Below are 25,036 nucleotides of genomic sequence, written 5' to 3' on the forward strand. Positions count from 1 at the left end.
TTCCTCTTTTGGGGCGCTTTAGGTCTCTTCAATAAAAAGCACACGTCCGATTATAGATTCCGACTCCGGGTTCTCCATGGCAGCCGGATATATTACCCATAATTTCTGTATATGACAAAACATGTAGTAGTTAGGCAGTACTGCTTAACGAAGCAGTGCGAGTACCTGGCCTTTCTGTGCCCTGCAGCTACGGATTTATTTTTTTTTTTTTGCTAATTTGTGACATTCTCGGGAAATTAATAAAGGCAAAATGAGACATCCACCCGATAGTAGCAATTGCTACAAAGGACACCCATACGGGTTCCTCGAAAGAAAAGCCTCGCAGTTGAAAAAAATTCGTCGTGGTCCGGGACTCGAACCCGGGACCATCGGCCTTCCGGGGCAGCCGCTCTGCCATCTGAGCTAACCATGTGGCTAGCAGATGGAAGGGCGAAGTCGAACTCATCAACACGAAGCAAAGGCAATAATTTGGCGTAAGAGTTCTGCGGAAAGCCGGCGAGGTGTAGAGAAGTAATTAACATCTTTTCTTTAATAATTACTTCTGTCCACCTTGTGGATTTCCGTAGAGCTATGACACCAACTCTTGGAAAATATTTTGCGAGTTCAATGCAAGAAGAAATTCAATATGCGTCGGCTCAATACACTAATGTATTACAGAGACAGCGCTTGTCACACTGGTATACATGAAACTAGTCGTCAGCTTCTTTTACACAGTAACGCACGCCTTAAGTACAGTGCTAAAGATATGAACTATTCACTCAAAGTGAACTCAGGGTCGCCCATCACGTTTAGTCTTGTCGTTTTGACCGCGGAAGACGTGCATGTTGGTCGATGACTCGCCTGACATGACGCTTCAACATATAGCCCGCCGATTATAGTTGTGTACAGCGAGGCATAAGCTATGCTGAAGTTTAGAGAGACACTTCTTTGAATAGAAAAGTCCCATTTTAGCGACAAAACATCCACTAGGCGCACGCAGACGCTGCTTCCGTAATTTATCGTGTCACGACGAGCGGAGTGCGGGATCTTCAAGGCAGAGTAAATAGGAAAAGGAAAGAGGATATAGCGGAGAAGAGAACAGTAAGAGAAGGCGAATATTTGCATATACACAACAGAACGGCTGTAGGTAAAAAGCTACACGATGGCTCAGAGAAAGGAGAGATACAGAACGTTACAAAGGCACGAACAATAGAGAGCGGCACGTTTATTGCGAAGACATCATTTTGATGGACGCATCAAAGTCATCGAGATATAGGCTCCTGTGTATCTTTCTCTATGGTTTCGAGGTACGTGCTTTTTCTCGCGTTATTATACAGACTGAATCGTAAGCGCGCACACCTGCACTTGCGGGTACGGCGCCGCCGTCTTCGTGCACCGACCCTTCCTCGGCCACCGGTTCGAGCGGGGCTTCACGACGCGATGTCTGCGACAGCATCGACAGATGGCGCGCACGCTCTGACGACCGTGGGGTCACGTCCTTGCGATGCTGCAGCACCGTGCTCGCTCTAGCCGGCTCGCTCACTTCTGAAACAGCGCGATCGAGAAGTTTGGCGCGGTGATTATTTAAACTTAAGAAAAGACATTGCAGAGAAGCACTGCATCAGCAGACAGATATTTTTTTTTTCACTCAAAATTTCGTGTGCAGTTACATCGAGGGAGGACACCAAAAATAAGAGAGAAACGGGGAGGCCTACAGAAGGCCACCTCGAATTATCCATCGCAAATACGCGTGAAACACAGAAAACTTCTCCTTGTAATCAGGCTAACCAATCCGAAAAAGCTTTTTTTCCTGTACTTCTGACAGAAAGCTAAGTTCAACTGACTGTGGCAAGCAGAATTTCGGTTTCTAGAGGCTCACGTTTTTCACATCAATTGTCGAAAATTGGAAAGGTGAAGAAAAAAAAGAAAATTGAAACACAAATTGCCAGCTACATACTCTCGTTTCATCCATTATCCTCATCGCAGGGCGCATCCACAGTCTAAACAACGCGGCCGCTACACCGCTAACTTCCATATCTGGTGGTCTTGTCCCCCATTCACATACGTGCCTTGAAGCTTCCCCGTCCAGAATACCTCGCCCCGTTCATCCAATTTGTCCATGGAACTGCATCACTATCTGCTCAGCCCTTCCCCCCCACACCTCTAATTTTCCAGGAAAGCATGGCATTCCTTCATCAGGGCCATCCTGGAGCCATGAGACTCCGAACTAGGTGTTAGTAAGTTGGCTATTGTACCGTGAGATCGGGCTTATAGGTAACAGCACCGTCGCCGGGTTAGTGTGAACGGGCGATCGGCGGCGCGCATTGAGATCTACACAGCGGCGCTTCGTTGTGAGCGATTCAGGCCGTATATTGTTCGGTAATCGAACGTGTTGACTGCAGCGAAGCGATAACATATTGCCCTCTAATGACACATTTCTGCCCGAAACGCACTAACGTTCCTACCATACGTGAAAGGAGCGCGAAGCGCTTTTTCTGTTCCAGTACATCCATGCTGCTTCTTGTTCACGTTCTGCTTGCGTTCTGCGTATTCTGTTCGCGTTGATGTTAGGTAACACAACTTGCTCCTATTCTATAGCACTGGTTACAAGAATGCCTGCATTGCCGTACATTGAACTTACAGTAGAGAGTTACTGTCACTCTACTCCGTCCCCACCACCACTTGCAAGCGTACAAAACTACATTTTACTTCTTTTTCAATTCCTTGTCAAATACAAGGTAGTTCATATGTGTTTAGTAAACAAGGTACGCCATGTGACTTCGTGCACGCGTTTTTTTTTTTCATGGTAGCAGTAAAGACATGTCATTTTAGCATGATTCCGTGCAAGACAATGACGCGATAATTTTGAATTATATTGAAAGGCAACCTTATTCCTTTGTTTTCCTTATTTGTGAGAATAATGGCCTCTGCCTTCCGTCGACATACCAACACCACGATAAATAGCGCATTATACTGGCCGCCAGCAACTCTTATTTGCGGCATCCTGTGTCCAGCGACTGCAATGTTAGACGACCCTCTTCTAACCGTGCATTTCGGTTTCCCTGTTGTAGCAGATAATCAAAGACCCGAAGCTGAAAATTTACTATATATCTCTGCTTAGTGGGATGTCCACATAATTGAATGGCGTCTCAGGAACAGCTAAGGATGGTGGCGTAACCACTAAGCGACAGTCGTACATGCTATACCATACGCTAAAGATTGATTGCACCCTGTGACATAACATAAGATGGTTTTTTTCTTTTTCTACTGCTGAGTGATCTCATGCCACCTCGCGTTCATGTTTCATGGTACTACAAATACTGCGGAACGATGAACAAACACATCGCTACAACGAATCGTTAAAGCGCTGCATTCATATCTCACAGCGATTTGCGTGAATCAACACCAAACGCGTTTTTTTTTTTTTTTTTAGAGTTTGAATCACAAGGCGGCAATAAAGTTTCAATGAATTTGATGAAAGGAGGGCGTGACAATTAGACATCGTGCGCTCCATTCGCGCGGACAGTGATTTTATTCCGCTGCGAAGACAAGGACGCAATACTATGTCAGTCTCTACTGCGTCAGAAAATGTATATATACTAAAATTTGCCAGTGCGCTACAACGACAGAAAGGCACATCTGACACACACACAGCGGCTGTGGCGCTACCCTCATCGGCTTCAAGGTAGTGCCCATCTCCCTTTCCCGCTCCCCTCCTCCGCTAATCCTCCTCCTACATGGAGCGCCGCTAGCATCCCCAAAGGTTGCTAACATTTGGGGGTAAATTGGAGGTTAACAAAGAGCGATAAAATGAAAAATGTTAGGCGTAGCGTTAACAGATAGGAAGAGAGCGGTGTGTATCAGAGAGCAAACGGGGATCGCCGATATTCTAGTTGGCATTAAGAGAAAAAAATGGGGCTGGGCAAGCCACGTAATGCGTAGGATGAATAACCGGTGGACCATTAGAGTTACAGAATGCGTGCCAAGAGATGGGAAGCGCAGTCGAAGACGGCAGAAAACTAGTTGGGGTGATGAAATTAGGAAATTTGCAGGTGCACGTTGGAATCAGCTACCGCGACAATAGGGTAATTGGAGATCTTCGGGGGGGGGGCATAGACCTTCGTCCTGCACTGGACTAAATATAGACTGATGATGATGTTGACTACAATGAAGAGGATGCTGACGATAATGATGACGGTATTGGCGTAAACTATGCTAGGGAAGAAACTACAGCTTTTTGGGGGCGCTGGAGATCAGCGCGGGCGCCTGTTTTCTCTGAACAAGGCTTCCATACGGAAGCCGAAGCGTCTTAGCTGCTTTTTAACCTATCCTTTTTGGTCAGCCTTTTCGCTACTTCATTCTTTCAACGTGGAAACGCCACGTGACCACGCTAAATAGATCACGCACAGGCAATGGAGGAAGCGCGAGAGTACGAAAAGGACGGCGGCTCGATGAAAAGATCGTCACCATCATCATCAGCCTGGCTACGCCCACTGCAGGGCAAAGGCCTCTCCCATACTTCCCCAACTACCCCGGTCATGTGCTAATTGTGGCCATGTTGTCCCTGCAAACTTCTTAATATCATCCGTTCACCTAATTTCTGCCACCCCCTGCTACGCTGCCCTTCTCTTGGAATCCAGTCCGTAACCCTTACCGACCATCGGTTATCTTCCCTTCTCATTACATCCCCTGCCTTTACTTTTTAGGTGCCTTTACTTTGGAGTCGACGTGGAGTGTTGAGTGGACGAATGTTCTAGAATATGGGGCTTAGTTTCGTCTCCATACGTAGTCATCGTGACCGAGGGGGCAGAAGACGCTGAGAATGGCCAACGCACCTTGCAGGTCTGCTTCAGGCGTTCGAGCTGCCGACGATGCGACAGAGTGGGGGGTCTGCGTGACGGGCGTCGGGTTGGACGGCGGCACGGTGCTGGTGGCGCCATCTGTCGCAGAAGCGCCGGCCTTAGCCTGCACCAAACACATCGCGTGAAAAAATAAAACACTTTTAGCGAACAGCCTAAGAAGAGTTATGCGCATGCGTTTTGCCGCAGTCTTCGGAGATTGGTTATGTATATCGAAACTATGGCTCTCTGTATGCCCGTTTTGCCAAATAAAGATGCTTTTAGCGCTGACTGCTGTTTAGATTCCCAAGTGAGACGTGTTGCTATGGTGACTAAATCAAATTTTTGGTATACTGACAAATGCACACTGCAACAATGGACGTGAACACAGCGGGGGGAAAACCGAATACAGGCGCTCTCCAATTTCAACGTGCAAAAGCGCGCTATGGATAGGGCGCAAGCAAACCAACAAGTACAACAAGTACGACGGTACCTTCAACTAACATTTATTAACATACCAATAGAATATATACCGAGAAAATGAAAAAAAGTTTTCAAGCAGCCATAGCAGGCAATTGTGGCTTTGTGCGATTGGGCAGCTACACCCCCCCCCCCCCCTTCTTGCCCGCGTCTGCAATGTACCGGGGTATTTTACGCGATAAAGGAAAGGACGGAACACTGATAATACAGTGACCTCCTTCAAGATGACTTTCGACTGCTTCGGTGATTTCTTGCGTGCGCTTTTCCTCATTACGGCTGATTTTAAGGACAAGGTGTATTCGTTACCTCTAGGAGCTGTCGTGCCTCACATTGCTAAATATCTAGTGCGCGGCTATCAAGCGACGGAACAGCGGACATCGCTCAATTACTGATTGCTGCGATAGCGAATAACGCTTCGTAGGAATTTCTCTTATGCACTAGTGCACTTAGAAAGCGTTCTCGTAACGGTTTTTGTGTTCACCTTTACCGAAAGTTGTGGTATGAGGGAGTGAATACAATTTACATTGGCAGTGTGCCGTCGCTTTGCTTCCTTCGCTTGGCGCTCGCCTGCCGTAATCTACAGGGGTGAATACGCGGACGCCTCTCTCTCTCTCTCTCTCTCTCTCTCTCTCTCTCTCACCTCGGCCCGTTGGCGGCGCATCTGTCGCAGCCGGAGTATGCCCTTCAGGCGCAGCCGGTCCTTCAGCTCACGCATGAACGAGTCGTCCACGCTGGACGCCGTCCTGCTCATTCTCGACGCGTCACCCAGCAGCACTCGGCTCTCGCTGTTCGCGGTCGAATAAGGTAATGAATGAATGAAATAATTATTAATTAATTAATTATTGGATGAATGAACGAATGAATGAATCAATGAATCAAACAAATATTTATTACGCGTAATTATTTACAAAAAAATTATGCGCAGACCGGACCCCAGAACTCCACTTGTAGTTGTGTGAAGGGTCCGTAGATTAAGCAGAAAAAAATATTAGGATACTACTATAATGAGCACGCGAAACAGGTGCTTAAATAAAAGGGTAATTAAAAACAGAACCTGTTAACAAAAACGTGTAATATAAGATAGCAAATAAACAATAACAATGAAGGCTCTGGCACTCTGGTGAATTGACAACAAGGCACGTGAAGCAATCGGGGAAGCCTCAAGAAAAAAATATCAGGTTATCACAAATGACCACACGAAGCAGGTACATAGGTAAAACGGTAAATTACGATAGAACGTATTAAAAAATGCGTGTCATGCAAAACAGCAAAGAAGCCATAGCAACTAAAGCTCTAGCTTTAGCAAGTTGCAAAAGCACATGTAAAGCAATCTGCGACATAAACAATTCAAGTAGAAATTTTCTACCACACCTAATGTGCTCAAATTTTGCCAGCTTGGTACGGGATGTGCACTGTTCAGTTTGCAATGCACAATTTGACCTAGAGCTGGGAAATTTGATGTCATGGCCTCTTTAGCTGCGTGCAAAAACGACGACCTCGAAAGGGCATATCCTCTCTCCCTCACTAGTCTGCTGTTGGATGCTTCATGATGCTATAGAATCTTTGACAATTTAGGACGCCATGCGGGAATGATATGTTAAGCGGTGACACGCCCATGTTTCTTTGTAATCTGTGCAAGCCTGCTGTCTTATTTCGCGCGCAAGGCGCTGCAGCAACAATGGACTCTCTCACCTGACTGATTAGACATATTTAGTACAGAGCGCGGTTGAAGTAATCCCTTGCTTGGTGGAAGAATGTGTCGGGCGCGCGCATGCCGGGAGCGATAACTGTCAGGCAATGCGCTTTTCGCGTGCATACGCGTTCTACGTCGGACATAATCAACGCACCGCTTCAGACAACCTTAGAACTATATAATCAACCTTTGGGAAAAGGATATTCAACAATGTGTCACATCCGTGTCATCGATCGGGCTATCGAGAAGTCTGCGGAATACAACCGACCTCCCTGCATGGCCTTCATAAGCTGCGAGAAGACTTTCGATTCGGTAGACGTACTGGCTGTCTATGACGCACTGCGTAGTCAAGGAGCGGGAGAATCGTACCTGAATATCTTAGAAAAAGCTTATGCAGATTGCACTGATGCCTGAATTCTTCACAAAGGCAAGGATACCTGTTAAGAAAGGCGTCTGGAATAGAGACGCTATCTCTCAAATTATATTAAGTGCATGCTTATAAGTATTCAATCTGTTTTATTGCAAAGAATTGAGTATGAGGATCACCGGAAAATATTGTAGCAAGCAGTGGTTGACAGAACGCACTGCCCTGTTCAACGACGCTGAAGATAGCTTTGAGAACAAACAATTGAAGATCTTAACTGGCGAAGTGTCCCAGTAGGCGCGTAAATTAATATGCAAGAAAGTAAGTTTAATATATGCAGGAAGTAAGTTAGGCACTGGGAGGCACGCGAAGACCACCTGTGCGAATAAGTTGGCACAATCTGGCAATATCTGGCAATATCTGGCAATTATCTGGCAATAAGTTATCTGGCAATATTATCTGGCAATAATATGCAAGAACTAAGTGTAAGGCAAGAGATTAAAACGCACTCCCAAGTCGTGACGGGCACCTTGCTATTAGCTTTAAAAATGTGTCCAAATATTGTATTGTAATATTGTATTGTATTCTATACCGGGTATTCAAAATTAAGCTTTCTTGTTTTCTTAAAATTAGGCACTGGGAGGCATGCGAAGACTACCTGTGCGAATAAGTTATGTGGCCAGGGGGACGCAAAGTGAGATCATAATTATCGCTGTCATCAGCGCAATTACCGAAAATTGAGTAACTTTTTGTTGACTGCTGTAAGTGGGTATGTTTGTATGGAAAAGTTAGAGGCAGTCGTTTTTCTACACAATATCAGATGGAAGAATTCTTTTATCATGTCTGTGCTGCGAGATATCCGACTCCACATTCTAATTGTCGTTTACATGATTACACATGCAAGTGAGTGAGTCTCGGCGCAAAGCTCTTCCCTGGTGTGACGCGGCTGTTGCGTGCTGCGTTCAGTCTGACAACGGGGCGCAGGCATTGGCAAAGACGATAACTGTTCCCCTTCCCCTCTCGGCTGGCGAAATCAAGATATGACAGCGCGGTGTGTCGTGCAGTTGTTGCTCTTGATTTCAATAAAGCTTACAATACTTGGAAATCAGCCGTCACTTTATTTGTGTAGCCCAGGTAAGGACCATGCCCGCTCGCCTAGTCACCAGTACGCACGCGCACTGCCCTCCTGCTTCTGCGCTCGCGCCATTAGACAGTAGACAGTTTTAGTTACACGTACGTAGAGGCTTTGCGTACGTAGAGCTTCTACGTGTCAGCAGTGCGCATGCGTACAACGTAGTGGGCGCGCGCGCGTCTCACGGACGTACGTGAGATTCAATTCTTTGCGTGCGTTTCTTGCGCACGTAGACAGCTTCGCGCGGGAGTTCCGCGAGATCACGAACAAGCGATAGCGGGCCGCGCGCGCGCAGTCGGCTTGCATCGAAACGCGGCGACAGGATTGAATTGGCTATCGCCGTGTTCACATTTCCCGATAGATGTAGCTACGGGGTCCCCCTTGGCGTGCGTAGCGTACGTGTAGCTAAAAGCGTGTCAGATGGCGTGCACGTAAGGCACGTAGGCTTTTCACGTTTGCGTACGTGAAGCCTCTACGTACGTGTAACTAAAACTGTCTATTGTCTCGGCATGGCAGCTGCCGCCACCGTTACAGGCTGCGCGGTCGCGTGTTACGACAGTGGTACCGGGTTTCTTGATTTTTTTATTTCGCCAGCCGAGAGGGGAAGGTAGACAGTTATCATCTTTGCCAATGCCTCCGCCTCGTTGTCACACTAAACGCCGCACGCAACAGCCGCGTCACATCAGGGAGGAGCTTTGCGCCGGGCCTCACTCTCTTGCATGCGTAATCACGCGAAATGCAATAAAAAATTTTGAGTCCCAAATCTCGGAGCACAGACACGCTAGAAGAATTCTTCAACTGGTACTGTAGAAACACGACTGCCTCTAACTTTTCAGTACAAACATACCCACATTCTGGAGTTAACAAAAAGTTAATTATTCAATTTTAGTTAACTGGGCAGCTTACAGCGATAATTATCATCTCATTTCGTCTCCCCCTCGCCAGATAACTTATTCGCACAGGTGGTCTTCGCGCGCCTCCCAGCGCCTAATTTTAAGAAATCCATAAAGCTTAATTTCGAACACCCGGTATACTAGCACCGACTTGTAGAGCGAAGTTCCAGGATATGGAGACATGTTCAGACGCTAAATACCGCGCCGCGAGAAATAAAACAAAATATGACAGACTTAAGAGACACGAATACGGCGGTATGGACTAGAAAGCAAACATGTGAAACTGGTTTTCTAGTTGACATTAAGAGAATGAAATGTATACCTGGGCGGGCTATGTAATGCGTCTGTCATATAACCGCTGATCTAATACAGTTACATAATGGGTGCCAGAGGATGGGAGATGTGATGGCGGATAAGCAAGATAAGTAAGTTTGCGCACATATGTCGGAGTCTGCCGAGGCAAGGCTGGAGTAGATATCGCTAGTAGAGAGACCTTCGTCCTGCAGTGGACTTAAATCAGGCTGATAATGACGATGGTGGTGGTGACCGCGATGGTATTGCACGAGGTGAGTACAGCCGCTCACCGTACTGAGACGCTCACGCCATCACTGGCGCCCCCTGCCAACCAGGGCGGGACGGCGAACGAAACCGGAATGCCATCGACGCATGCGCGGGCCGCAGGCGGGCTGCTCGGGCTCGGCGGCCTCATCGCTGCCACGCTCGGTTGATCCTGTGGCGTCGAGCTTCTGCAGCGTGGTGCGACAAATTCATTCCCATCAATGCGCGCCACTTTTTGGTGCGTGGTCGCCAGGTGCAGAGCGCTACATGTGTAGGCACTGTGTATCAGGTACATAGGACGATGAACTTAGTCATTCTTGTTAAGAAAAAAACGATCAGTTGAGTTATTCTTTGGGATTGGAAGTTTAGAAGCATTATGTAAACACATGTTTGTGCCATGTGAGCAACCTGCAATGTCCCGCGGTTTCAGTACAGCAATATGTGCAACAAATAAATATATTAATTGAATAATCATTACTTCTGATACGAACAACAAAGAAAGGTTGGATACTTCCAAATCGGATACGCTTCGTGTTTATAGCACGGATCACTTAACAATATTCAGGCGCGAGTAAATGAACAGTCCACTGTAGTCCCTCACGCAGCGTCAGTTCGTTGTAATGTATGGGCGCCAATGGTTATCATCGGCGAATTCTGAAAGCTCTCTGTTGCCAGCCATTGAGTTGACTGATTGACCATCTGCAGTGGCAAATATCCCTAAACAGGTAAGCATTATGAGGCGACCACATTCCTCGCCTCCTTCTGTGGGCGCTATTGACTGAAGGGCTAGACTCACTCACCCACGACTACTCGCCGCCGACTGCGGTGAAGGGACCGACTGCGGCGATGGTACCGACTGCGGCGAAGGGGCCGACCGGCTACCGCTCGTGGGCGCCGCGCTAGCAGGTCGCGACGACGATGACGGCCCGACCGGCGACCAGTCACCAGCTGGAGACTGCCGGTCTTCTTCCGAGAGAGGCCGCGCCACGTCTGGTACAGCAGACGCCCAGGAAAAATTGGTGCATACTCCCATTCGAGTGACGGGACGGCATTTTCAATGGAAAATTAAAAAGCGGGCGAAAGCAATGTGATGCATCGTATTCCACATTGATTATGCGAGCCTTGCTTCTACACCAGTGATCATGCTTGTTGTGTGCATTTAGTAGAATTTGATTCCCCCTACGTGTTGTAATACCTTCATTTACACTTTTGCTTGAAGTTGATAGTTTACAAATTAAGATCTACAATGTTCCTTGCAGAATTTTTTTTGCTTCGTTCTATTACTCTCAGAATCTGTAACGAGCTGCCTCGGTACATTAACGTGGCCGATGATTCGCCTGCAGTAAATTATAATCATTGCGAGAGCATATATTTCACATGTGGTGAGGCGCCGTTGATGTTGATGGATCATGCGGAGGTAGATATATTCATTTATTCGTCATGTTGGCGTTTATTTAACAAATTGTCTGTTATTCCCCAAAGAAAATACACTATTGCAAAAAAGTTTGCGCTGCCCTTTGGAGAGAGCAATGAACAAGGTTATCGGTAGCCCATAATCATCATAAAGGCACCTTAGGCCGATGGCTTTCTTTATTTTTTTTTTCTGAGGGTGTAGTCGGACGACACAGGAACATATATAACGGACTCTGCTTGAACGCAGCGCCTCAAGGTATCTCCCGGAGCGTTGTTGCTGCAGTCTTCGCTGACCCATCACTCTAACATAGTAATGAAAAGACGTGCAATAGTTCAGAAAGGAGCCCAATAACAGTGACCGGCATTCCTGGATGACGTGCTTCCCGTTTTATTTCATTTATTTACTCTCAGGGCCCTATGGGTGTTGCAGAGAGGAGTGGAAATTTAAAAAGTAAGACTAACAAAGCAGCACAAAATCACAGGCAGCAGACTTGAACGCGTCATGACCAGTGATGCTGCCAACGGAGGCCGGAAGGATATTCCAGTCTTGACTTGTCTGAGGAATGAAAACTTCGAAGAACACGTTGTTCTTACACTGTGGCACTCCGGCCTTCATTTCGCGATTAGTGAGAGATGACGTGTGGCTGGGAGATGAACAAACAAATACATTCTCGAACCGTTATTAGCGTTATGCATAGAATAGGCGCAGGCGGAAAATACGACGCCTAGTAGCCAGGAGCGGTAGGCCAAGCTTTGTGTTTCCTGCAAGAAACACTAGCTAAGCTCGAGGAATTAGAAAGGATAAATCCAGCAGAGCGGTTTTGGACAGATTCTAATGATTGTGTTAGCGGGCTAGTGTAAGGGTCGCATATGGCTGAAGCGTACTCGAGCTTAGAACGAACGAGTGTTTTAATTAGTAATGCTTTAATGAGACAGGAGAAATGCGGAAATCCCTACGAAGAAAACCAAGATAAATATTTGCTTCGTTAGGAAAGTGCTGAATATGCTTATGCCACGAGATGTTATTACTTATATACACGCCTACGTATTTATAGCTATCGACGAACTCAACGGAAGGGGTGGAGGGGGGGGGGGGTCAACCATTCATATAATAACTATGAGATAGGGACTGGTTCATTTTACGAGTAGCCCGCATTATTTTACATGTTTGTTAGTATTTATTTTCATAAGCCACGTGTCGCACCCACAGGAAATCTTAAGGTCAGATTGAAGAATGGAAATGTCAGACTCATTAAAAATTACCTGCTGTATAACTCAAGTGTCAGCAAAGAGCTCTACATTACATTTAACAGAATGAGGCAGGTCATTAATTATGACTAAGAAAAAAGAAGAGCCCTAGGGCAGACCCATGAGGTACACCTGATGTTACATGACATGGTTTACAGGCATTATCATTAACTGACACATATTGAGTTCTATTCTGCAATAAACATTCAATCCATTCAAGCAGGCCACAATCAAGGTTAAGTGCGCGAAGGTTCAAAAAACGTAGTAGGCGTGAGACGGTACCAAACGCCTTGGCGAAGACAAGAAAAATGCAGTCAATTACTGAGGATCTATCTAAAGCGGAGGAGGAATCATTAGTGAACGTGAGCAATTTATTCTCAGAAGAATAATGTTTGCGAAAACTGCGATGTCGAAATTTAAAAAAAGAACTGCTAGGTTAAAAAAACTCACCAAGTTGTAGTAGATTATATGCTCAAATAGCATGCACAGAGCAGAAGTTGAGGAAATCGGCCGATAGTTAAAAGGCTTACGAACGTCGCCCGACTTGTGAACTGGAAATACCTTCGTAGCCTTCACGTCGTTCGGCAGCGTTGAACTCTAGAAAGACTTGGCTAAAACAAAAAGCTGATGAAAACGTGTTGGCGCTCTTAAGAATTTTTTTTTTATTTATGAGCTCAACGCCTGCCGACGAGGAAAGTTTAGCAGTGCTTATCAATTTGCAAATGCAGTTGACGTGTCGACAGCAATCGGCTCCATTTTATGGAACAAAAAAGAACTTGCGCACGGGGAAGTAACGGATTGCGTCTGTGAAAGAGATAGCGAAAATGCATTGTCAAAAACCATTGATCAATACTCACAGGGGACAGGAATTACTTTCAGGGCTATTTCTCCAGTTTACGTACGTTGACGACATTTAAAGACATTTTAGGATTAGTTGTAAGCAGACAAGGTGCACCTTAAGCTTCAGAAGAAAAAAAAAGCTAAACTTGGCTGAGTGAACGGCCTCTTCATAATCCGAAGACACAGCAGAGTAAGCAGATTCCTGATAAGTTTCCCTAGAAACTTTGAACTGTCTAAAGATACGTTTATCCTTTCTTTTTCTTATTAATTAACTACTTCACAGATATGTTAAACCGGGGAGCATTGTTAGCTCAAGTTAGTAAGCGGGTGGGAATGTACTTTTCAATTTAGCGTTTTAACCTTGTTCTGGACAAGAAGCCAGTTGTCTGCAATATATCTTTCTGCTGGCCACCGCCTAGACACACTCGACGAGAACTTGAGGTTAAAATAAGGCTGATCAAAGGAACGCCCACTGGCCAGTTTCCTTTGTCACGACACCTTCTCGTCGGTTAAACTAAACGAGCACTGACTTTATATTTTCGACTATTTATTTTTTCATTAAATGATGGTTATAAGCATCAGATCCCCATAAGTAATTTAACAGCCTGTGTACAACCAGTTTCCGTTTCGTTTCCCATGTGACTGATGTCGAGCCGAGGTGGAGCCGAGCGTTCCGCTGGCCTCGCTCGGTGACCTCGTATACTGCTACTTGTTGTGAGGGCCGATGTAGCTGAATAGCGGAGCGGACGATTGAGCGTGCATGCATCAAAACGCCACAATGTCCTGCTCTCACGTGACCATATACAGTGTCATGACGTCACAATACAGTAGAAACGAAACATAAAGGGGCCGTATAAAATTTATTATAATAAATTATCTAATTATCTGAGGCGCTGCGAAGAATTGCAAGTATTTTTTCTTAGGTTTACAGATACTTGATTTTCCGCGTGAAAGTGACATCACACGAAGTGCTCCAAAGGGAATCTTTCTTTTTTTTTCTTTTTTTTTTTTGTAGCTTAAGCCCGCTTTATTTGACGACAGTCCATCAAGCCTCTGTGATGGTGCCAGTAGACGTGCCTTTGCGATAGCCGGCTGACCATCAAATTGAATTCAGCAGGCTGCGTTACAGTTACTTCTATTTTTGTGTTTTTCTAGATGAGATCAACCGCACTTGAGCATGTCCACGTGCGTTAACGCGCGTACGCACACACATACACGGACATAATAAAATATTGCACAGCTGGTGTCGGCAGAAAATTTAGGAACCGCTTTCTTGCGAATTAATTGTGATTTAAGGACAGTTTGGTAAGTTTTCTACTACCACAACATTTTCATTTGCATAATTGCATAGATTCATCCCAGCACAGCTCATCATTCGTCAGAGTCAATAATATGCTCCGCTCATATAGCATATCGGGGTATTGGGATGTTTATGATGTTCGTCGCCCATGCTCATCGCTGGTCATAGCGGTTAGCCAGCCAACACGCGAGCCAGTTATGAATTGAAATTACCGTATGTACAGTGTCATGTCCTGTGATGTCTTCAAGGAGTGCCGACGATACTATTAACGGGTAACTCTCAACGCAGTCAATACAGTACGAAAAGTCAATAGAATCAACCCCATCATAACTGCATTGCTATTCTCTAAGACCAGTTCCGTATATACGTGATTAGAAATGGAGGTGAACCTCTCAAAAGCCGCATTGTGAATGTCACAAATACCTGGCCACGTCACACTGTATGGAAAGCTTTATGCATCACATTGATTACTAAGTCGCAAGGTGTCACAAGTCTGACGTCTACACTGGCTGTCAATTGAAACCAAAGTATCACCTGCGTTGGCTTTTGGTGTTCGGTAGTAATTATCCAAATGATCACTGCACAAAATAAGAAAAATAACGGTACGAATAAATGCCTGAATGACAACATAATTTGAGTTATTTCGTCTGCGGCCGAGACGGAGAGAGAGATGAGGACGCAAAAGGACAAAAGACGAAAGGGCGGGCCGCAGATAGCACTCGCCACGAAAAAGATTTGGGATGATGATTGTATACAAATGAAAACGATGAGGTGCGTTAAAAGATCTCACACTCCCCCCCCTCAACCCGCCTCTCTGAAGCGGCCATCCTGGCCACACCTCAATGTATAAGTGAGCGACGAGTAAACGGCGTGAGGTGGGTTACGTAGACAATCTCTCTGTTGCGGTGACGGCGGCCGTAATTGCGGTAATATAGCGCAGACATTTGTTCTATGACGCTGTACGGGCCGATGTATAGCGATGTATAAACTTTTCACAGAAGCCATGGGTTCGAACGGGGGTCCACAGATTAACTGCGTCGCCTGGGCGGAACAATACCACACGTCATTTCTTGCCACAGCAAAGCCTCCTATCTGCTTGAGCGGCGTCGGTATTGGCGCATGCGACACGACCGCGGTAGTGGACTGGCGAAACAAGCTCCCCATGAAATGACGCCGTGCTAAAGGGGGCAGAAGAAGGTAATGTGGAGCACTGAAGTAGCATTCTCACCACGAACGAGAAAATGCTGGGCTGTATCCCGCTGTGCGTTGAACGGGGCAGTTGTAGGCAAACGTGACATAAGGGAGGATACCATGCAGTTAGTGTGATCTGGGCGTATATACATCGACATCATGTTCGGTGAAAGCGCTCAGTCTGACCCTTGGTCTAAGGGTAGTAGGTAGACGTTCTTATGGGGGGGGAGGGCGGAGGAGGTATGGAGCTGGGTTCAGGAAACACTTCATCGAGAATGCGGGAAAGAAACAACTTCCCATGGTCGCTCAGCATCCCGAGAAGGGCTCCGTGCCGCAAAACGATGGAACGTAAGAACAACTGGGCGATTTCAGAGGCAGTGCCGCATCGGAGGAAAGCAATCTCGACGTAGCGTGTCATATGGTCGATTGCAGTCACAAACCAGCGGTGCCCGTGGGAGTTTTTGGGAGTCGACCCTACAAGTCGATGCATACGTATACAAATGGAGTGGACAGGCACGGAATAGGCTGTAGAATCTTCCCAGTGTGTCACCAGGAAGATGCGTAATGTCGTAGGGACGCGATATCCCGAAGGGAGTGAAGCTCTTCAAGCCGCTCGCATGTAGTGGTAATGTCAAAAACCGAAATGAGATGTTGAATCACCAGGACGTTATACGCGACGGCGTTGATTCCAATCAAAATGTGTCGGATGTGGTCTGCTTCCATCATGATGCTACTGGCACATCGGGAAAGGGCCAAGTAATGGACGACGTTTACGACTCGCCTTCGTGTTGACAGCGGTCGGCGACCTTCGTTTTTGGCGGCATCACATCGGCCAGCAGTAGGACCGAGTAAGAACAGTCGGTTATCTTCTGCGTACATGCGGCCCAATCGGTGATTTCCTGTTGGTAGTTGAGGAACCACGTTTTTGCGGCGTGGGTGAGGTAGAATGCGACGTTTACCGACTTTTGACCGTCGTCCCCTCTGTTATAGCCGTTCACTCACGTTGTAGTTGTCGATACAGTCCTCAGTGTCGTCACCACCTAGTGCTGCGAAAACATGAGGATAGCGCGGACGACTATTGGCAGTCCTAACTGGAGCGTGTGAGGCTGTCGGAGCTGTAGGGGAAGCAGAGCCGCTTGAGTCCAACATTTAGCTTCTGGGTAGGCGCAACGGACGGCCTGAGGGCAGCATTATGGAAAACAGGAAGCTGGTACGGCCCTGGAATCGAGAGGAACCTCAACCTTTTAAAAGAATGGAACCAGACCAAAAGCTTTTATTAGGCGAGGCCGCAGATAGATAGATAGATATATAAGGGTTACGGACTCGGTTCCAAGGGAAGGGAAGCGTAGCAGGGGGCGGCAGAAACTTAGGTGGGCGGATGAGATTAAGAAGTTTGCAGCGACAACATGGCCACAATTAGCACATGACTGGGGTAGTTGGAGAAATATGGGAGAGGCCGTTGCCATGCAGTGGGCGTAACCAGGCTGATTATATATATATATATATATATATATATATATATAGTTATGGGGTTTTACGTGCCAAGACCACTTTCTGACTGTGAGGCACGCCGTAGTGGGGGACTCCGGAAATTTTTGACCACCTGGGATTCTTTAACGCGCACCTAAATCTAAGTACACGGGTGTTTTCGCATTTCGCCCCCATCGAAATGCGGCCGCCGTGGCCGGGGTTCAATCCCGCGACCTCGTGCTCAGCAGCCCAACACCATAGCCACTGAGCAATTACAGCGGGTATATATATATATATATATATATATATATATATATATATATATATATATATATATATATATATATATATATATATATATATATATATATATATATATATATGTATATATATATTGCGCTCTCAATATGTATATTCATCACTCGCTAGTTTTTTTCTACCTACACACAACCTTCTTCACAACAGTGCTGATAGCTTGGCTAAGTCAGATAATTTCTCGCATTTTCGTTACGAACTTCGACATTCTACCTACACAAATATTAAAATCTCTCTGCGAATGTGAATCATTTATGAAATATTCGATTTTATTAAACAATGATAAAAATCTAGAAAAACCCACCGCTGCAGTTTAGTGGCTTTGGCGTTGCGCTTCTGAGCTTGAGGTCGGTTCGATCGTGGCTGCGAAAGCCCCGTTCTTATTGAAGTGAAATGCAAAAAATGCTCCTGCATTCACATTCAAGTACAAGTTAAGGTACTCCAGGTTGCCAAAAATAATCCAAAGTCCACACTACGACATGATCCATAATCAGAGCGTGGTTTCAGGGCGTAAAACCCCAGAAATTAATCAGTTAGTTTAGAACTGCAGAAGAACCGATAAAAATTGTAGATATGACAAAGAATACTCCAAATAATGATTACCTATTTGCTTGATGGACTTATATTGAAATGCACTCTTGAAATACCTTAAGCTATCACTATTTTTACAGTTTACACTATCTTTACATACCATAAATGTTTTGGATCATGTCAACACTGCGTATATATAGCCTATATATAGCCTATTTAGCTGTCGTTCTACATTGTGTACGTTCACTAGCCCTTTAATATGCTTAAGGTGCTCGTATTTTGTCACATGTACAAAGCACAACGCCTCTGTACCATGGATAGCATTCTTCGAAATGGGAGAGTTTCCCATTCTTCGAAATGGCAAACTCTTCGCACACTTGCATAAATATCAAAGCAGAAAATGTTGCGCAGACGCCGCCAGAGAAATAGTCTTGTCACACGCTGCACCGAATCACACACGCTGCGACAAATGACAGCTGCACAGACACAGCTGCAGGACTTCCGTTGCAGCCGAGCGGCGCTGACGCGAGCGCGGCTGGCATGACGTCACCGCGCCGCAGCACGTAAAAAAAGCGCAGCACGACTTTCAAAGACGATGTCTTTCCCAGCGAGTTAGCGGCCCTTTTCCGTGTCTAGGATTTCTCCAGCCTCCTACCGTGGGCCGATCACGGAGAGAGTGCAGCTTTAAAATGTGGGCCGATGTGCGCTACTCTGACTCACCGGTTGCAACGACGTTCCGGATATATCGTGTAATAATAAACGGCGACAGGATTCGAAGAGAGGATCCCCAGCATAGCCAGCATCCCGATACTCTAAGCATTCCACCACGGGTGTTCTTTTTTTCTTCATTTCCGGACATTCGACAAATCCATCAACACGAACTGCTACCATTACCTGACAACATTCACTTCCTCACCGCTGCGCTGTTAGCTTGCGGTTGAGTTTACAGGAACTTTATTTTGACAGGAGCATTAATCGATACCAACAGTTCATCTTCATAACCTAATTTCTTAAACAATTCGCTTAGTTTACTGAAATTTTTGGTAAAGTAAGAGTCTACTGGCGGCGGATTTGTGTCGCAATTCCTTACAGCCATGCGGTTCCTCCAGATGCTGTGAAAGCCGAGGAGAAAGAGTATATCACGAGGTGTACTGTCTTTCCTTGTAGCTAGATAACGAATACCATTCTAGATAATGAACACGGTAATTCTTTTTTGAGAGGTATTGGCGTAACGTCCCAAAAGAAGACAGTACTCCAAAAATCTAGACACGTGTTCGATATATTCTGGTTCCTTGCCAAATTTACAGTAAGTATCCGACGCTAATTACTCCCCTTTTTCTTCTAGCCATGTTTTCACAGGAAAAGTGTTAGTAGGTTGCCTAAAAACGATTTTTGTTACTCTCCCTTGATACCAACATTCGTTTCACACGTTTTAGCACACCTTTCGGCTGGCCGTCACGGTACAATAACCGATACAATCCTGGGAGCATAATGTCTATTAAATCCGAGCTTATCCGCTTACGTGTCACACTACTGTAACTAAATATTCGATGGAAAAATCGCCTTTTCCAAATCTAAAGGTAGCCACTTCACGTAAGAATTTACTCGCTGCAAAGCACCAACCCTCCCTTATTGAGACAACAAAGTAGGGCATTGTTCAATCGCACTTGAATAACTGTTCGCAAGAAAGCATTTGCCGTGTACACCCCTTAAGAACAAAAATCTAGAAACCATAAGAATGAGTTCAGTAACAAGTCCCTCCGACGTAACTTTCGACAGAGGTATTTTTTTCTGATTGTTCGTTATACATTTGACTGTCACAGAAACATAGCGAGTACTCTATGGCATTTCTTAAAATTGAACCGGCAACAGCCCACAGCTATCATCAGACAATACAGCTTGCTCACGAAAAGGTCCTGCAAAGGCCGCACGTGCGAATATTGAGAGGTCACGCCCAGCACATTTGCCTGGTTGCGCTTTCAATTCCTGCACTTTTCCATTCCATAGATATTTGGTTTGTCGATAAGTGCCTAACGATACGCCAAGATAAATCCCTGGTGTGAGCGACTACTGCATACCTACAGAAACACGTAGCTCTGTTTGCCATGTCCAAGCAACACACCGACACACTCATTCAGGTTTACATTACTGTACGTCATGTCATCGAACTCACGCATAATTTTCAAAGCAGTTTGGACCCTCCCTAGCAGAAGGCAATGACAGCATCAAAGTAAGCTAGCAAACGCAATATACACCCTTCCAGGCTGAAACCGCGCACATCCGGACTGCCATATATATATATATATATATATATATATATATATATATATATATATATATATATATATATATATATATATATATATATATATATATATAACTTTTTACGTAAAGCCTCTCGATATATCGCGAACAAAAGAGGCGACAGGGGACACGCCTGGCGAACGCATGAAACATTTCAATTATTTCAGCTAGCTCAAGGTTGATGACCAGCTTACGTTTACAATTATTATATTCCATTTTATCTCCCTCTGGTATCGCTGATCCGACTCGAACATAAGGATTGAAAACATGAGATTGTGGCATACCCTGTCTACTGTCTTTCCTAAATCAATTGGCAACATAGCGACTTTACTAAAATCTGCGTCCCAAGTTTGAAGTATGCTGCGAGCTAATGGATATTAGTAAACATTGAAACTTTATAATCTACGTTCGTCAGCGCAATGGGCCTGTAGCCTGTGACCTTGTTAAGTTAAATTTATTAGCGTCATCGCTTTTTGGAACCAAGACTGCATACGCCCTTTTAAAAAACGGTGGCAGAGGACCTGCTTGATGCACCTCAACAACACGATCTAATACGACAGCTATCTGCAAGCAGGATGCTTTGTAAGAACCTGCTGCTAAGTCGTCACGTCCTGGCGATTTTCCAGGGTTAAGGTCTTCTATGGTCATTTCAGTCTCGAATGTTGTGATAACTGCTCACAATATTTCGTTCTTCCGCGTCTAATCTAGGTAGAGTGGTTAGAAAATGGCTCTCTTAACCAGGCTTGCTCGGTATTCTACACTTGAACAGCTCTCCGAAATATGCCTTAAAATCATTGATTTCTTCTTCGCCTCTAGATATTTTCGCTTTCTATTCCACCTCAGTTATTTCGCTCCTCCTCCCATACCTTTGCTTTTTTCATCTACCAAAGCATGCTTTGTTGGCATTTCATCAGCCAAGATCTTTTCCGTTCATGCACGACCAAGTGTGGCACGGGATTTTTGCGTGTGGATAGCCTCGACTTTATTCTTTGTTTCTCTTATTTCTTCCATAAATACGCCTGACGCCGCAGTTTCAGCATCCACCAAATTTTGCAGCATTTTTTAAGGTTGTTTTCTTCTTAGCACTCTTCAAAACGTATTTCTACTGGCCACTCTACGGCGTCCATTTTTACGATTTCTTTAACGCTATGCCATCGCTCACCCCATCCTTCTTCCCAGTTACTCTTTGGTTTAGCAATATCTGCTCATACTTTTTAGAAATTGATCATCCTTTAAGAGTTTCGCGTTTAATTTACAGGTTTCTCCCCTTCATTCTAGGCCTTGCGGTCACATTTTTCCTATCGCGAAGGCTACCAAACAATCGTCGTTAAATGCTATGTTCAGCATATTGTAATCATCACACAGTATGGCAACTTCTTGCAAAAGATAGGCTGTCTAACCCTGCATGGTTACGGCGTTGAAAACGAGTATAACGACGATTCTTAGCTCCATTCGTGTAATGTGCAATGCCGTCCAACAAGGCTCTTCTTATGGCCCCGCTCATGAACACAACGCTCTTATCAGCGCCATATCCATCACGTGAACGAACGTCCGAGTTCCAAGAACAGTTGAAATCTCCTAACACCATCAAACTTCTGTCTGTTTCATTGACTTCGGAATTCACGGAAAATTCGTAATTTGACGTTATTACAAAATCGCACAGCACGAATCGCCCACTCTGAGAGCTTATAACTTTTTCTTCTACTTTACCTAACCTGCCTTAGTAGACGCACAGCAACCGGGCGTTGTGCCAACAGCATGACAAACGCATACAGTTTAACGGTCACTAAACTGTACGCACATACCACCAGTACGACCCTTACACTCATTTCAGCCTCCTGAATTGCCAAGAGGTTTAAATCTTCCTCCAACATTGCGCGTCAAAGCTGATTCTGCCAGCATATCGCCGTAAAGAGTAAGAATATTAGTTCCCACGCGTAATGGAGCTAGCCACGTATCAATTTCAAATAGCAAGGATAAAAATTTGGAGTACGCTTAAGCTTCTCCTTTATAAGTGGAACACGGTACATTTAAAGGATCCCTGACTGCTGGTCGCACTTCCCGGCGGCCGCACCTTTCTTACGGAAGCGCGGAGGCGAGCGCGGTGGTGCTGTTGCAAGGAAGCCGCACCAAAAGAGGAAAAAGGGTTTGTGTTTTGAGTTTCCGCGTAGCAGAATTATGTTTTCTGCTATATTAAAATTAAGCTCCGGCGCTGTCATGTCTGTACGCTGTGTTTAGGTCGCACGTTACAATTTTTCTGGCTATTTTACTTTCAGGAATTCAATTAGTTCAGTAACGCCTCTGCGCCGCGCGGAGGGCCTGCGTGCTTGTGGTACGGAATTGTTTTTCGCTTAGCGATTTCCGACACCAACATACGCGGGCCTCTTAACGCTCTCGCGTTAAAAACAAAGGGAAGACATTCAATTTGCAACTTTCACAAACCGAGCGTCCCTGTCGGCACGACAGCTTGAACGGGCGCCCGCGACACCAGTTGCGTTGGTCACTGATGATGATGATGATGATGATGATGATTATGATGATGATGATGATGATGCAGGAAATGACAATTCTGCAACCTTTGAGGAAGCACCGCGAAGCGTCGTCAGGGGAGAGGGAGTGGGAAGTGAAAGTGGACAGAGGAAGAGAAAGGATGAGTGGCCAGCGTTGCAGCAGCCACTCACAAGGTGGCGGTCTCCAGTTGCATCTGCAAACTCCAGCAGGCTTCACAGCCCAGGTAGCTGAAGACGAACGGGGAATAGCAGGTCAGTCTCTGGGGCCGTTCGAAGGCCGTGGCGTGTGTAGGTGGTGGCGACTATGTAGAGTTCTTACGCCAAGGTGGGCAGGCACAGAGGAGGTAATCCTGAATCTCGGGGTCACCGCGCCTCCTGTAGGTGTGACGTGGCTCGGCCCTTGACGTATAGCTGGGCCACCGTTCATGTGCAGCCAGTCCGCAAGCGCAGGAGTGTGGAACGGTCTTTCATGGAGACGCCATCCTCCGGGTGCGCCTTCGGAGCCTTCCCACTAGCCTTCAGAAATAAGCGTCATTTCCTTCTATAGATCGCTATCCTCATCGTCACTACCTACTTGGGAGTCCGAGTGGACGGAGGTCAGCAGACACTCTAGCCGATGTCTCGTGTAGTCCGAGGCCACTGCCGCTCTGATATTACCTGGACTTCGTCGTGGTGGGCAGCTTTGGCGAATGTGTCCACATCCTTGTTACCGGCTATTCCAAAGTGTGAAGGCAGCCAGATGAAAGATAATGATTTCGGTGAGGGCAAGAGCTGTTAGCTCGGTAAATACCAGCGGCCCTGTTAAGTCCTGCCCGCTGTGGGTAATGGCGACTGCGTCTACTGCCCTTCTCGCGTGAGCGACGCTGACCTTAGCGCCGGGGCGTGCTTCCCTTTCTTGGCCCGGGTCGACCGAACCACGTCCAATGCGGTTCGAGGTGTTGAACACTGTCCACTGGCGTGTCCTCATCTGGTGCATCACTTCGGTGCCACTTCAAAGATGTGGCTGGCTCCTCAGCGGCTGTCTCATGAGGCATCGCATACGGCGTCTCTGGCAACGCGTCACGCCCATGACCCGCGTCTTCGGGCGCAGGCTGTGTCCTTACTACAGTCCTTTTTTTAACGAAGCTTGTATTGGCCCACAAGTGACGTTGTCGTGGTCACTAAAAGACCCCAGTTACTCCCAGAGCAGAGCAGCTGCGAGAAAGGGCGGCTCGATGAGTTGACAGCTGCGTCGGTGCTGGAGCGTAAGTCATTAGCAAGCATTCCAGCTGCAGAGGCGCGCGGTCACACCACCCGCGTAACCAATTAGAGCTGTTTCGCTTCCGCCGGGGAGGGAAAGGGCAGGAAAGGGTCTCGCGCGCGCTGCGCCGACTTCATTTCCGTTTCGCTCAGTCTCGGAAAACGAATGGGACGGCCACGCGCTGTGCGTTCCCCCGAGGAATGGGCAGCCTTCCACGAGCGGCGGCGAGAACTTTCCCTTCAAAGAGCTCGCCGTTGGTGCGCTGATCCAGCCGTTAGAGCCGCCTAAGCCTAGGCAATCCCACAGCGACGAGAAGAAGATCCAGAGCTGAGGGAGTGGGAGGCTGAAACAATCCGGCACCGTTACCTACGGGTTACTTAACCGTGACGAAGGTCAGGTGCTCACAGGGTAAGCTTCGCTTGCCTCCATTTTTCCGCAGGGGAAGGGTTGGTCATTTTTTGTCTCTGCTTTCTTCTTTAGTGTCGTCCTCTGCCGAAGCGGGTGGCGCTGTCGCCTTTTCCGCGTCACTTTCCACCTGTTCCTCCTGCGCTTCCAAGGGCGCTGTCGGCTTCCCCATTACTTCGTTTTCCATCAATCGAAGACCCTCGTCGTCAGGTTGCCCACTGCCAGTCACTCGTGCATATGTACGCACACAATCTTCTCCTTCATGGCCGAATTTACGCACTTAGCACACCTCGACACTCTGCAGTCTCGTCTAATGTGTCCTTTGCATCCAC

General features: G+C 46.4%; 1 protein-coding gene across 1 annotated transcript in view; it reads right to left on the reverse strand.

The window, feature by feature from the left end:
- LOC126534727 (uncharacterized) overlaps positions 1–11,966 on the reverse strand; it is a 31,596-nt gene extending 19,630 nt beyond the window's left edge. Inside the window, exons 1-6 of the mRNA XM_050181974.2 lie at positions 11,813–11,966; positions 10,738–10,927; positions 9,964–10,125; positions 5,938–6,082; positions 4,815–4,944; positions 1,339–1,524 (exon numbers count right to left, since the gene is read on the reverse strand). Of these exons, the coding sequence (XP_050037931.2) occupies positions 1,339–1,524; positions 4,815–4,944; positions 5,938–6,082; positions 9,964–10,125; positions 10,738–10,927; positions 11,813–11,966 (967 nt within the window). The remainder of the gene's footprint in view (positions 1–1,338; positions 1,525–4,814; positions 4,945–5,937; positions 6,083–9,963; positions 10,126–10,737; positions 10,928–11,812) is intronic.
- Between the last annotated feature and the right edge of the window lie 13,070 nt (positions 11,967–25,036).

This window comes from Dermacentor andersoni, chromosome 7 (genome assembly GCF_023375885.2).
Source record: "Dermacentor andersoni chromosome 7, qqDerAnde1_hic_scaffold, whole genome shotgun sequence".
Lineage (NCBI taxonomy): Eukaryota > Metazoa > Arthropoda > Arachnida > Ixodida > Ixodidae > Dermacentor > Dermacentor andersoni.